A 13,094-nucleotide genomic window follows, 5' to 3' on the forward strand; every position below is an offset into this window, starting at 1 on the left:
CGTTTCCTATTAGAGTTGCTTGGGTCACAACTAATCTTTGAGGCTAGTAACTCTTCATCTTTCTACCTTCAGGGTCTAGCATAGTGATTCGCATATAGTGAGATGGGTGAATGAATGAATGGGTGGATACGTGGATAAACCCAACACCATGTTCAGGATATTAAGAGTTTGACTTAGGCAGCACAGCATAGCTAAATAAAGAAGCAATTAGTTTTAGGAAATAAATGCATTAATAAATGTAGGAACAACTGAATAAAATTCTCCATTTTAAAGTATAAAATTCAGTGGTCTTCAATATATTCACAGAACTGTGCGATTACCAATATCTCATTCCAGCACATTTTCATCACTCCAAAAAGAGATCTTGTACCTGTTCGCAGTCACTCCCTGTCCCCTCCTTTCATTCGTCCCTCTCCATCCCTTAGCCCCCCAGCCCCTGGCAACCACTAATCTACTTTCTGTCTTTATGGATTTGCCCATTCTGGATCTTTCATATAAAGGGAATCATACAGTATGGCCTTTTAAATCTGGCTTTTTTCATGTGTAATCCCATAACACTTTTAACATAACTCTTTAACACTTATTTTACTGTGTTGGGATTATTTGTTTATGGCCTGCCTCCCACTGCACTACTAAGCATCACAAGGACAGATTATGCCTTGTTTATTTCGACTTTGAATGTAGAGCTCAGGGCCTGTCACAGAATGGGCAATCAATAAATGTTTGCTGAACAATTGATGCTTTTCCAGCTCCAAAATGCATGAAACACTGTGCAGACCTAACTCCTTTCATCTTTGATCAGTTTGCAGTACCACCAGAATCCTTGTCTGTAACTCTTTTCATCTCTTTCACTTGTTTTATGTCTTTGCCTAAATTTACATTTTCTCTTTCACAAATATAGCTTAAATTCCAGAAAGTGGGGACATGTCCTGTGAAGGGGTGGCCTGCCCCTCCACACCTGTGGGTGTTTCTCGTAAGGTGGAACGAGAGACTTGAGAAAAGAAATAAGACACAGAGACAAAGTATAGAGAAAGAAAAGCGGGGGCCCAGGGGACCGGCGCTCAGCTTACAGAGGACCCACGCCGGCCCCGGTCTCTGAGTTCCCTTAGTATTTATTGATAATTATCTTTACCATCTTAAAGACAGGGGAGTGGCAGGACAATATAAACAAAGAAAAAAGAGGAAATCGGCAGTAAGACATATGAACAAACACCTCTGTGACATGAATAAGTTCAAAGGACAAAGCTGTGCCTTGAGATGCATATGCAAACATCTCCATAAACCTTTTGGCAGCATAGTTTCAGTCTATCACATGGGGAGAAACCTTAGACAATACCTAGCTTATCTAGGAACAAAGTCACACCCTGCACGCCCAAAATCCATTAAACCTTGAGTTACCACAGCACATGTCTCTTGCAAGGACAAGGTTGGGGGTAGGGTCACAGATTAACAGCATCTTAAATACAGAACAAAATGGAGTCTCTTATGTCTACTTCTTTCTATATAGACACAGTAACAGGCTGATCTCTTTCTTTTCCCCACATCCTGCCCCAAGTCTGTATTCACAAAGTCGTGTTTGCCCCTTGTTTGTGTGGATTAACATTCTGTTTCTCTGAAATCTTTAAAATGAGAACCATGCCAGTGTTCTATAAACTGTAAGATTTAACATTTTCTTTCTTTTCTTCTTTTAGCCATACTTCCCATTGCCTCCAGCTGTTGCACAGAGGTTTCACATCACATTTCCAGAAGGCTTCTGGAAAGAGTGAATACGTGTCGCATCCAGAGAGCTGATGGGGATTGTGACTTGGCTGCTGTCATGTGAGTGCTCTTCAGCCAGGAGGTCTAAACCTGCACAATGATTATTTCCCTGACCATCGAATAACAGGTTGGAAAGGCTTTGCTTGATTACAACATACAAACAGTCATCCAAACAAGGGAGGGAAGAGTAAATATTCTGTCCGTTAGGCCCCAGGCTCCCTGGAGTAAATTCATAGTCTCTGTGTCCGAAGATGTCCTGAGCCCCATACCAGTGCACCATCTACTTCCACCCTGTAGTGCTGTGGTTAGCACTAAACTCCCCCAGTCACCAAAAAGTGTTCATGACTTTCCTAAGCAAAACAAAACCCCAAATAAAAGATGACTCTGTTATATTTCATGGCTTTTAACCTTTTCCAGTGTATGGGTTGCTGTCATTTCTACTTTCTGAATTCATCAGGAGCATATTATAAGGTTCCAAAAGGTAGGCCGTGTGTGGTGGCTTATGCCTGTTATCCTAGCACTTTGGGAGGCCAAGGCAGGGGTTCGCTTGAGACCAGGTGTTCAAGACCAGCCTGGGAAACATGGCGAGACCTCATCTCTACAAAAAACTTTAAAACTAGCCAGGCGTGGTGGCATGCACCTGTAGTCCCAGCTATTCGGGAGGCTAAGATTGGAGGATCATTGAGCCCAGTTTGAGGCTGCAGTGAGCCGTGATCATGGCACTGCACCCCAACCTGGGTGACAGAGTTAAATCCTGTCTCAAAAAACCACCACCACCACAATAATAAAAAGGCAAAAACAGAAGAAAAGGTTCAAAAAGAAGTGTGTAAATATCTATACCTGTCACAGTGCTATATGCAATCCAATCACAAATGCCAATCCAATCTCTGCTTTTGATTCTGTGGTGTTGGCTCATGATGAAACTTCCCAGCCCTGCCCCTGGCTCAGTTATTAAAAGCTTTGTTTGTATATGTACTTAACATCTCTATGGAGGCTCCAACATCTGAACTGCATTGGTATTTAGTAAATCTGGATTCTGACAACAATGCTGTGAGGAAAGCATAAATGATCTCCCGATCACACACAGGAGAAAGCTGTGACTCAGGTTACACGGTTCACTTGTGTACAGCTCGTGAATTGCAGAAACGGGATGTGAACCCAGGTCTCTTAGTTCAGAACACTGTATACCTCCAATGTCATTCTAAAGCAGTGGTGGGACTAACCATAAAATGCCCTCTCCAAACTCTACTGCATCTGAGTATCAGGCATCTCCCTGGCATGCAGGTTTAAACACCATTTGTGGCTCCAGGTGATGCTAGTGAGTCATTTGGTGCTCCTTTCTTTGGGCTATAAATAAACGCGTTGCTTATCCCTGAGTTCCCGAGTCACTCAGAAACCTTATTCTTTCAGTGAATTCAACAAATATTAATGAATTAATGATTATGCGCCAGGCACTGTTCTATATGCTGGGGATGCAGTGGTGACAAAATGGGTTCTGTCTGCCTAGAGTCTCCAGGGGACTCTTTATCCAGCTGGGTTCTGCAGATCATCTTATGATTTAAGATGATCTCTGGAACTTGAAATGTATTTTACCCCCTTTCAGAGGGATTTATCTATTATTCAATTTTGAGGAAAAACTGCTCCAAGATAAGGGTTCTTAAAAGTTCAGAGGAAGAGTCTGTAAGATGTCTGTTGATAGACTTTCAACAGGTTAGGGGCTGAAATTTTTGTGTATGAACCTGTGAGCATTTGTAGAAGGTCCATAGGTTTTATAAGATTCTCAACGGTTCTGAGATCGAATAAAGTTTAAAGATCACACTCAGGGTCAGATGTAGGGGAGGAAACAATTCTTGATCCAAACTTGCATTAAGCATGAGTGTCTTTGTGGGAGAACGGAGAAGACTGATAATTTCCTCAGCATCTCAGTTCAAGCCACCACCTGGCTCCATTGGCTCAGGTGGTTTAGTCATTGGGAACCAGCATCACCTGTGATACTCCAGGGACTACATACCAGTGAGGATTCTGAGGGGTGCTCCAAGTTCCCAACTTCTTTGAAAAACTCCTTGGTATATGTGTGGCTGAGATTCTACCAGTCTTTTATTTAATCTTAAAGAATACTATTGATAATAGTTGGAGAGTAAAAAGTTCATAGACAATGCATGGATAGACAATGCATGGATAGACAATGCATGGATAGACAATGCTTTAGGTGGTTAGAAACAGCTGGATATTTGTGTCGAGTGGACACAGCTGCACTAAATCTGTCTGAACCTGCTCCAGTTGCTCTGAGAAATTCCAAATTTTCAGCTCCTCTCAATTCCTTCCACCTCATTGGCATATATCACCTCAGACTTGAAGCTTGAAGCTTGTAAGGGCTCCGATAGGACTCCCAGAAAGGCTTGGAGAAAAAAAAAACAGAGCAAGTTTCTGTGGGTGTATAAGACAGATTCTGGAGGTTATCCAGGGAAGCTATTGGTAACAGGATTTTCAGGGATGTTTCTCTGGGATAAGCAGGTGTCAGAGATCTGAAAGGCATAGGAATGGAAATGATGTTTTGCTGTGATAAGGCAAAATATAATCAGAAACATAAGTCTTCATTTTAAAAAGGACTCAATTTTAACTAAAGAGGTACTAGGAAGCCAATCACCTGGATCCAAAAATATTTACTTTATTCAAGCATAATTTGTAAATTGACCTCTGTGCTAACAAAGCTGAAAAATACAGAGTTGCTATGACCTAATCTCAAATAAAATTAAACTCTGTAGTATTTTTTAACCATAAGTTATGGATCCTCTCTGTTGTGTTTCCTGATGTTCAACATAGATAGATAAAGATTCTCTTGTTTTCAGATTAGTTTAGTATGGAGCATGTCTACATTATCTAAAATGTAGTCCCTTAACCCTGACTGGGTATAAAGACTTTAAGATTTGAGAAAGTATTTAAGATGCAGAAAGCATTGCTAACACTGGAAATATAATTCCCAAGTAGCATGTATTACTAATAACAATTAAGTAATATAAATCAACGTACAGTAAACTTATTAGGCTTTTTTTCTTTTCTGCCTAAAAATAGGTCCTTTGTTTTATACCTTATAAATGGTCATTGTAGTTTTTGATGCCTGAGACAGCAGTTTTCTTGTTCAAACTCCTCTACAGTGACTTCATTAATGAGCTTCTGGATGTTTCTGAACATAAATACAGTAAAAAGTTGTTTTTCATGGCCAGGTGCGGTGGCTTACACCTGTAATCCCAGCACATTGGGAGGCTGAGGCGGGCGGATCACGAGGTCAGGAGATCGAGACCATCCTGGCTAACACGGTGAAACCCCATCTCCACTAAAAATACAAAAAAATTAGCTGGGCGTGATGGCAGGCACCTGTAGTCCCAGCTACTCGGGAGGCTGAGGCAGGAGAATGGCGCGAACCCGGGAGGCGGAGCTTGCAGTGAGCCAAGATCGCGCCATTGCACTCCAGCCTGGGTGACAGAGCAAGACTCCGTCTCAAAAAAAAAAGTTGTTTATGTTGGGCAGAGGTCAGAGGATTCTTAATCAAACAGACATTTTTTGTTGTGAGAAAATGTGAGGTTTTTAAATAGAATTATCTGGAAGGCTTGAGTAGTTTTTCAGATGTGGTTGTGAGACGTTGTGTTTCGAGGAATGGGTAAAGAAATAAAGTTTAGGGGATATTAAAGGTATAATCTCTATGGCAGGGCCACCCCTTTACGTCCATCAGACTACCTCCAGCTATCCTCCTGTGGGTTAAGAAAAAAAAAAAATCAGGGATTGGCCTCATGATTTCTTACAGTCAAAACTCTCCACCTACAAACTCACCATTGGGAAGGTGGGGATTGGTGCCCATCAGAATACTATGGAATTGCGAGTAGGGGAAGGAATGTGGAATAGGCCAGCCCCCTTTCCAACATTACTTCATCTCTTTCTATCCTGGTGGAAAATACATGGGATCCAAGTAGAGATTTAAGAAGTTTTTAAACTTTAGGATTCTAAAACATCATAGGATCTCAGATTTGGGAGCTGTGTTCTGGTAGCTGATTTTTTTTCCTGGTTGAATTACATTGGGAGCTTGCGTCACCAGCAATCTTTGAAAAAGCCCACGTGCTAGTTGTTGCGTATTTTCCTATGGTCCTCCACCTCTGTGAATCCTCTGTCTATATCTCTTCCATCTGGTTCTCTCCTTCAGCCCCGGTGCCAATGCCCCTCCCTGAGTACCATCTCTCTTATTTTCATAATGGACTTGAATCCTAGCTCTTTCCTGTGTAACTTGTGGGCTTATCTGCATGTCACTGAAATCTTTTTTTTTTTTTTTTTTTTTGAGACAGAGTTTCCCTCTTGTTGCCCAGGCTGGAGTGCAGTGGCACGATCTCGGCTCACTGCAACCTCCGTCTCCCAGGTTCAAACAATTCTCCTACCTCAGCCTCCCAAGTAGCTGGGATTACAGGTGCATGCCACCATGCCCAGCTAATTTTTGTATTTTTAGTAGAGACAGGGTTTCACTATGTTGGCCAGGCTGGTCTCGATCACCCGACCTCAGGTGATCTGCCTGCCTCGGCCTCCCAAAGTGTTGGGATTATAGGCGTGAGCTACTGTGCCCGGCCTGCATGTCACTGAAATTTTTATCTGCTCAGTTTCTTTCTGACATCACAGGGAGAAGCAAGAGTTTTAGTCCTTTGGAAAGGGTAGGAGCTTCAATGCCAGTTTTTTGTTTGTTTGTTTGTTTGTTTGTTTGTTTTTGTTTCCTACGCAGCAGTGGTACAGCCATGTTTTCTCCTATGATAGCAAACCAACTGACCATAGTGAGAAATAGGTGGTGCTTTTTTTTTTTTTTGAAGTCTCTGTATCTAATACACATAGCGAATATATTGTTCTCTTATTAAGATGCTCTACTTCTTTCAAATTAATATTCCCCACGTGGTGGCTTTATTATGTTAAAGCTCATTGTTACTTTCCCCCCATTCTCCCCACTTTTCGCCCATTTCAGGAGTCCCTACATTAGCTGATAATGATTCAACTTAGGTCATCTAGAAAAACAGCAGCCTACTCTCTACTCCACCTCTGTTTTTTCCCTGAATAACAGGGTCAGGAGTTTCAATTTATCTGGACACAGAAATACTGTATATGTAGAGCCAGCAGGATTTGTAACATTTGGTAAGAGCTGATGACCCCTCGTGGGGAAATTAGAAGTCACCAATATCTTTTTCAACAAAAAATTCTTCTAGTTACCAGAAACTGTGCGTGCAAGGCCGGGCGCGGTGGCTCAAGCCTGTAATCCCAGCACTTTGGGAGGCCGAGACGGGCGGATCATGAGGTCAGGAGATCGAGACCATCCTGGCTAACAAGGTGAAACCCCATCTCTACTAAAAATACAAAAAAATTAGCCGGGCGTGGTGGCAGGCGCCTGTAGTCCCAGCTACTCAGGAGGCTGAGGCAGGAGAATGGCGTGAACCCGGGAGCTGGAGCTTGCAGTGAGCTGAGATCGCGCCACTGCACTCCAGCCTGGGCCACAGAGCCAGACTCGGTCTCAAAAAAAAAAAAAAAAAGAAAAAAGAAACTGTGCGTGCTGCCCTAGCATTCTCTCAACCCACTGTGAGAACTTCATATAGAAAAATGAAAATGAACCAGGCATGGTGGTCATGCCTGTAATTCTAGCACTTTGGGGGCTGAGGTGAGTGGATCACCTGAGTTCAGGAGTTCAAGACCAGCCTGGCCAACATGGTAAAACCCCGTCTCTACTAATAATACAAAAATTATCTGGGTGTGGTGGTGCACACCTGTAATCCCAGCTACTCGGGAGGCTGGGGCAGAAGAATCACTTGAACCTGGGAGGCAGAAGTTGCAGTGAGCCGAGATCACACCATTGCACTCCAGCCTGGGTGACAAGAGTGAAACTCCATCTAACCAAAAAAAAAGAAAAATGAAAATGAAAGCACATTCTGAACTGTGTCATAGATCTATATCATATTAAAATGTTAACGAATGCCTAGAATATCTTAGTTTTGTTTTGTTAATTTAAGTTTTAAATTGTTTAAGTTTTAAATTAAAGTTTTGAATAAGGCCTTTTCAAGAAACTTCTAGACTATTCCTCCTTCAAGGAACATATCTCCAGTAGGAGAGATGAGGTGAGTATTCAGATAAAAGACAGCATAAACTAAGTGCCAGAAAAGAGGTAAGTAACTCTCATTGTGGAGAATCAGAGGGGAAAAAGGACAGCATCTAGCTGAGAGAATCTACAAATCCTTACGGATCAGAAAAACCTCAAACAAACCTTAAGGATGTGTTTGAGATGGGCTGTGAGGATGAATTGGCTTTGTTGGGTGAAGCTTGAAGTCAAGGAAGATAATTGTTTTCACTTGGTTTTTATTATCTCTTTTCCTCCTTTCTTCTTCCTCTTTTTTCTCATTCCTTTTCTCCTTCTCCTGCTCCTCATCCAATTCCTTCTTCTCCTCCTCTTTCTTTTAATACTCTCTGCTGATATCTGAGGACCCACAGGCAGCAGTGCTTGTGAAGTCAAAATTGAACCTTGTGGTGCTCAACTTTAGAATTCACTTCATTTCTACACTGAATTCAGAAATTTAGTCTGAATTTAGTCTCTAGGAATACAGTGTCCCAAAGTGGGAGCTGCAGGTAAGTCACTTAGTGGTTATTTATATATATTTTCTATCAGTGACTTTCTTTTGCTTCCCTTTCTAACAGCCTTCATGTCAAGCGCAGAAGAATCTGTGTTAGCCCGCACAACCATACTGTTAAGCAGTGGATGAAAGTGCAAGCAGCCAAGAAAAATGGTAAAGGAAACGTTTGCCACAGGAAGAAACACCACAGCAAGAGGAACAGTAACAGGGCACATCAGGGGAAACACGAAACGTATGACCATAAAACTCCTTATTAGAGAGTCTACAAATGAATCTACAGAGACAATTCCTCAAGTGGACTTGGCCATGATTGGTTGTAAGTTTATCATCTGAATTCTCCTTATTGTAGACAACAGAACAAAACAAAATATTGTTTTTTAAAAAATGAACAATTGTGTGGTATGCAAATGTAGCCAATAATATACACAACTGGAAGATGAAATGAAAAGATAATGCTGGCTGGGTACGGTGGTTCACAGCTGTAATCCCAGCACTTCGGGATGCTGAGGCAGGAGGATCACTTGAGTCCCGGAGTTTGAGACCAGCCTGGGCAACATAGCAAGACCTCATTTCTACAAACAAAAAAACATAGGCATGGTAGTACTTGCCTATGATCCCAGCCACATGGGAGGCTGAGGTGGGAGGATCACCTGAGTCTGGGAGAGTTTGAGGTTGCAGTGAGCAGCGTGGTGACAGAATGAGACCCTGTCTCTAAAAATAATAATAATAATAATAGTGCTTATCTTCATATAATATTTTAAGAGGAGCATATAGATATAACTTCTCCCAACTTTTTAATTATAGTTTTCCAAACTTACAGAGAAGTTAAAAGAATGGTACAATGAACATCTATATATCTTTCACCTAGATTAATCATTGTTAATATTGTGTCACATTTGCTTTCTCTCTCCTCTCTTTGTATGTGTTGCTATATAAAATATTATAACTTTTAAAATATACCTTGTTTGCTAAACCATTTGAAAATAAGTTGCAAACATCATGGCACTTCACCCCTAGTTTCTTTTTGGTGTTATAACTTGACATACTCTAAAATAAAGACATTTTTCTACCTAATCACATTGTCAGTTTTATACCTAAAAAATTAACAATTTCATCTCATATATTCCATATTCAAATTTTCCCAACTATTTAGAGAGCATTTTATGTAGTTTTTTTTCAATCCAGTAAACAATCAAGGTTGACATACATACTGCAAATAATTGTTATTTTTCTTTAATGTCTTTCAATCTAATAAAGTTCCTCTGCCTTTTTTTTCAATTTTTAATATTATTTTGTTGAGGGAGGGTCTTGCTGTGTCTTCCAGGCTGGAGTGCAGTGGCACAATTTTGATTTTGGCTCACTGAAGCCTCAACATCTGGGGCTCAAGCAATCCTCCCACCTCAGCCTCCCGAGTGTCTGGAACTAGGTGCATACCCACCACACCTGGCTAATTTTGTTTATTTTTTGTAGAGACAGGGTCTCACTGTGTTGCCCAGGTTGGTCTCAACCTTCTGGGCTCAAGCGATCCTCCCACCTTAGCCTCCCAAAGAACTGGGATTATAGGTGTGAGCCACAGTGCCTGGCCTAATTATTTTCTTATAATCAAATTCAGGTTTAATGTTTTTGGTAAGAATTTCCTATGTGAATTTATATACTTATTTTGTCAGTTAGAGTTCATAAATATTAGAGGTTTTTTCTAAATAGAAAAGTGTAAACTAAATATAACTTCAAAACATCTAGTTTGAGTAGCTACCATTGTTTGAATTGAAATTTTCTCATACTGAAAAGAACAAAAAGCCTGCCTTGCTGTCCAGAACATTTTGCCTCCCGCAGTCAGTTCTTGGAGCAGCACTAGTTAGGGGCCCAGAGTTTGGTCCTCTGTGTGGTGATTTTACGCTCTGCCTAAACAAGGAGTCTGCATCTTTTAGCTCCTCTCCCACCCTTCTTACACGTTTTTGTTGTGTTTGGTTTTTTTTTTTTTTCTTTTTTTTTTTTTGAGACACTATCTCACTCTGTTGCCCAGGCTGGAGTGCGGTGGCACAATCTCAGCTCATTGCAACCTCCACCTCCCAGGTTCAAGTGATTCTCTTGCCTCAGCCTCCCAAGTAGCTGGTATTACAGGCGCCCAGCCACCACACCCCGCTGATTTATGTATTTTTAGTAGAGACGGGGTTTCCCCATGTTGGCCGGGCTGGTCTCAAACTCCTGACCTCAAGTGATCCACCCAACTCTGCCTGCCAAAGTGCTGGAATTACAGGCATGAGCCACTGCACCCGGCTCACATGTTTGAGTTGATACCATTGTGCCATTCCTCTTTTGGCCTCTTTTTTGTCCATAGAGGCTTTGAGATAGGTAAGAGCCCAGTGTTCACAAAAAGCCAATAGAAAGCAGGAGCCACTTTTTCAGGTGGCAGGTGTCCTGGGTCTCCCTGCTGGCTAGTCCCAGGCAGTGGTGTTGCCAGGATGTCTTGAAGGTGATAATGGGACACACAGAGGCACTGAGTCTCCATAGGTTAAAATGCCACCAAAACTGGCCTTTGCCTAATATCCTTCATTGACTATTTAGCATTTAACTTATTTATATTCCTGACATTTCTGCAAGCTTTTTATTTATATTTCCACTTTATGGATGAGGAAACTTGAGGCTCTTAGAGGTAAAATGACTTGCCCAGATCACACAGTAAGTGGCAGAGACAAGCCTTTTAAATAAGAAAAAAAATCATAAAATATAAGAGTAACTTAAAATAATAAACCACAATTTTAAATTAACCATAATAACCAACATTAATAAAAGTTGAGATACCAAAACACTGGTGTCTAATTCTTTCAACTAATAACTTTAATTATTTTCCATTTTGTTTCTTCTAGTTTGATCTACAATGCTACACAGTTGTTGGGTAGCTATGAATGACAGTAGGTTTACATGATATATTTTAAAAACTGATTTCTTTGCAATGCAAATAATTGAAACTTTGTCTGAAGATAGTGTGCCTCGGAAACCAGATTTTTTTTTTTTTTTTTTTTTTTTTTTTTGAGATGGAGTCTCGCTCTGTCACCAGGCTGGAATGCAGTGGTGCATCTCAGCTCACTGCAATCTCTGCCTCCTGGGTTCCAGCAATTCCCTTGCCTCAGCCTCCCAAGTAGCTGGAACTACAGGTGCGCACCACCATGTCTGGCTAATTTTTTGTATTTTAGTAGAGACAGGGTTTTACCATGTTGGCCAGGATGCTCTCAATCTCCTGACCTCGTGATCCACCCACCTCAGCCTCCCAAAGTGCTGGGATAACAGGCGTGAGCCACCGCGTCCGGCCAAAACCAGATTCTTAAAGAAATTACATTTTACAGGTTATTGCATGTGCTTAGTAAAACATTATCACTGTTACTGTACTATGCACTATTATTGTACTAAGAGTGAATACTGTTACTATATCATGAGTAAATCACCTGGTTAATCCTTTTAAGTTTTCTTTTTGAAAAGTTACATTTTTATTGAAGTCATATAGGTGTGTGATTAAAAAAATCAAAAGTACAGCAGAATTTATAATAAAAATAACATCCTCCCAGCCTATCCTCCCTATTCCTAGGCCTATCCTTGAGGCAACATCTTGTAATCTTTTTTTCTGAGACAGGGTCTTGCTCTTTTGCCCAGGCTGGAGAGCAGTGGAGCAATCTGGGCTCATTACAATCTTGACCTCTGAGTTCAAGCAATCCTTTTACCTCAGCCTGCCTAGTAGCTGGGACTACAGGCATGTGCCACCATGTCTGTCTATTTTTTTAAATTATTATTTTCTGTAGAGACAGGGTCTCACTATATTCCCCAGGCTGGTCTTGAACTCCTGGGCTCAAGCGATCCTCCCATCTCACCCTCCCAAAGTGTTAGGATTACAGGCATGAGCCACCTCACCTGGCTTTCTTAATCCTTTTAAAAGTTTAAGTTCTAGTGGTTACTTCTGTGATTTCAAATGAAATGCTTAAAGTATCATTTTTTTGCTTATCTCTTCCCTTCTTTCTCCTCATCCTAGTGCTTGATGTTTCATTACAATTATTTTTCTTTATCTCTGTAACTTTCAATAATATACTTGTCTTCCATTTATTAGTCTTTTTTAAATACTGTTTTCTTTTTTCTTTTCTTTTTTTTGATACAGAGTCTCACTCTGTCACACAGGCTGGAGGGCAGTGGCGCGATCTCAGTACACTCCAAGCTTTGCCTCACAGGTTCAAGGGATTCTCGTGCCTCAGCCTCCCGAGTAGCTGGGATTACAGGTGTGTGTCAGTACGCCTGGCTAGTTTTAGTATTTTCTGTTACAGGCAGGGTTTCATCATGTTGGCTGGGCTGGTCTCAAGCTTCTGATCTCAAGTGATCCATCTGCCTTGGTCTCCCAAAGTGCTGGGATTACAGGCATGAGCCATCACGCCTGGCTTATGTATTAGTCTTTATGTAAGATGTACATAATACTCCATACTCCTTTCCTTTTCCTCCCATTGAAACTGTCCCTATAAACTTTATGAAATAAATCAGGGAAGAAGAGAGGATGAGAAACAAGTAAATAATCCAAGCTTGCAGCACATTCAGCATTAGTCATTAGGTCAGTTTGCTCGCTGACCCCTTCCTCATAGTTGTTTGCCTATTGCCTCAGAATTACGTGGAGTCTGTTACAAGATTATAGTTCCCCTTAACTGCTCTATAGATAACAGC

General features: G+C 41.2%; 1 protein-coding gene across 1 annotated transcript in view; it reads left to right on the plus strand.

Moving 5' to 3' along the window:
* Nucleotides 1-11,424, plus strand: part of LOC105487479 (C-C motif chemokine ligand 28) — a 32,888-nt gene extending 21,464 nt beyond the window's left edge. Inside the window, exons 2-3 of the mRNA XM_011750935.3 lie at nucleotides 1,692-1,818; nucleotides 8,464-11,424. Coding sequence (XP_011749237.1) covers nucleotides 1,692-1,818; nucleotides 8,464-8,656 — 320 coding nt within the window. The 3' untranslated portion in view covers nucleotides 8,657-11,424. The remainder of the gene's footprint in view (nucleotides 1-1,691; nucleotides 1,819-8,463) is intronic.
* Nucleotides 11,425-13,094: the final 1,670 nt, after the last annotated feature.

The sequence above is a fragment of the Macaca nemestrina genome, chromosome 6, assembly GCF_043159975.1.
Source record: "Macaca nemestrina isolate mMacNem1 chromosome 6, mMacNem.hap1, whole genome shotgun sequence".
NCBI lineage: Eukaryota > Metazoa > Chordata > Mammalia > Primates > Cercopithecidae > Macaca > Macaca nemestrina.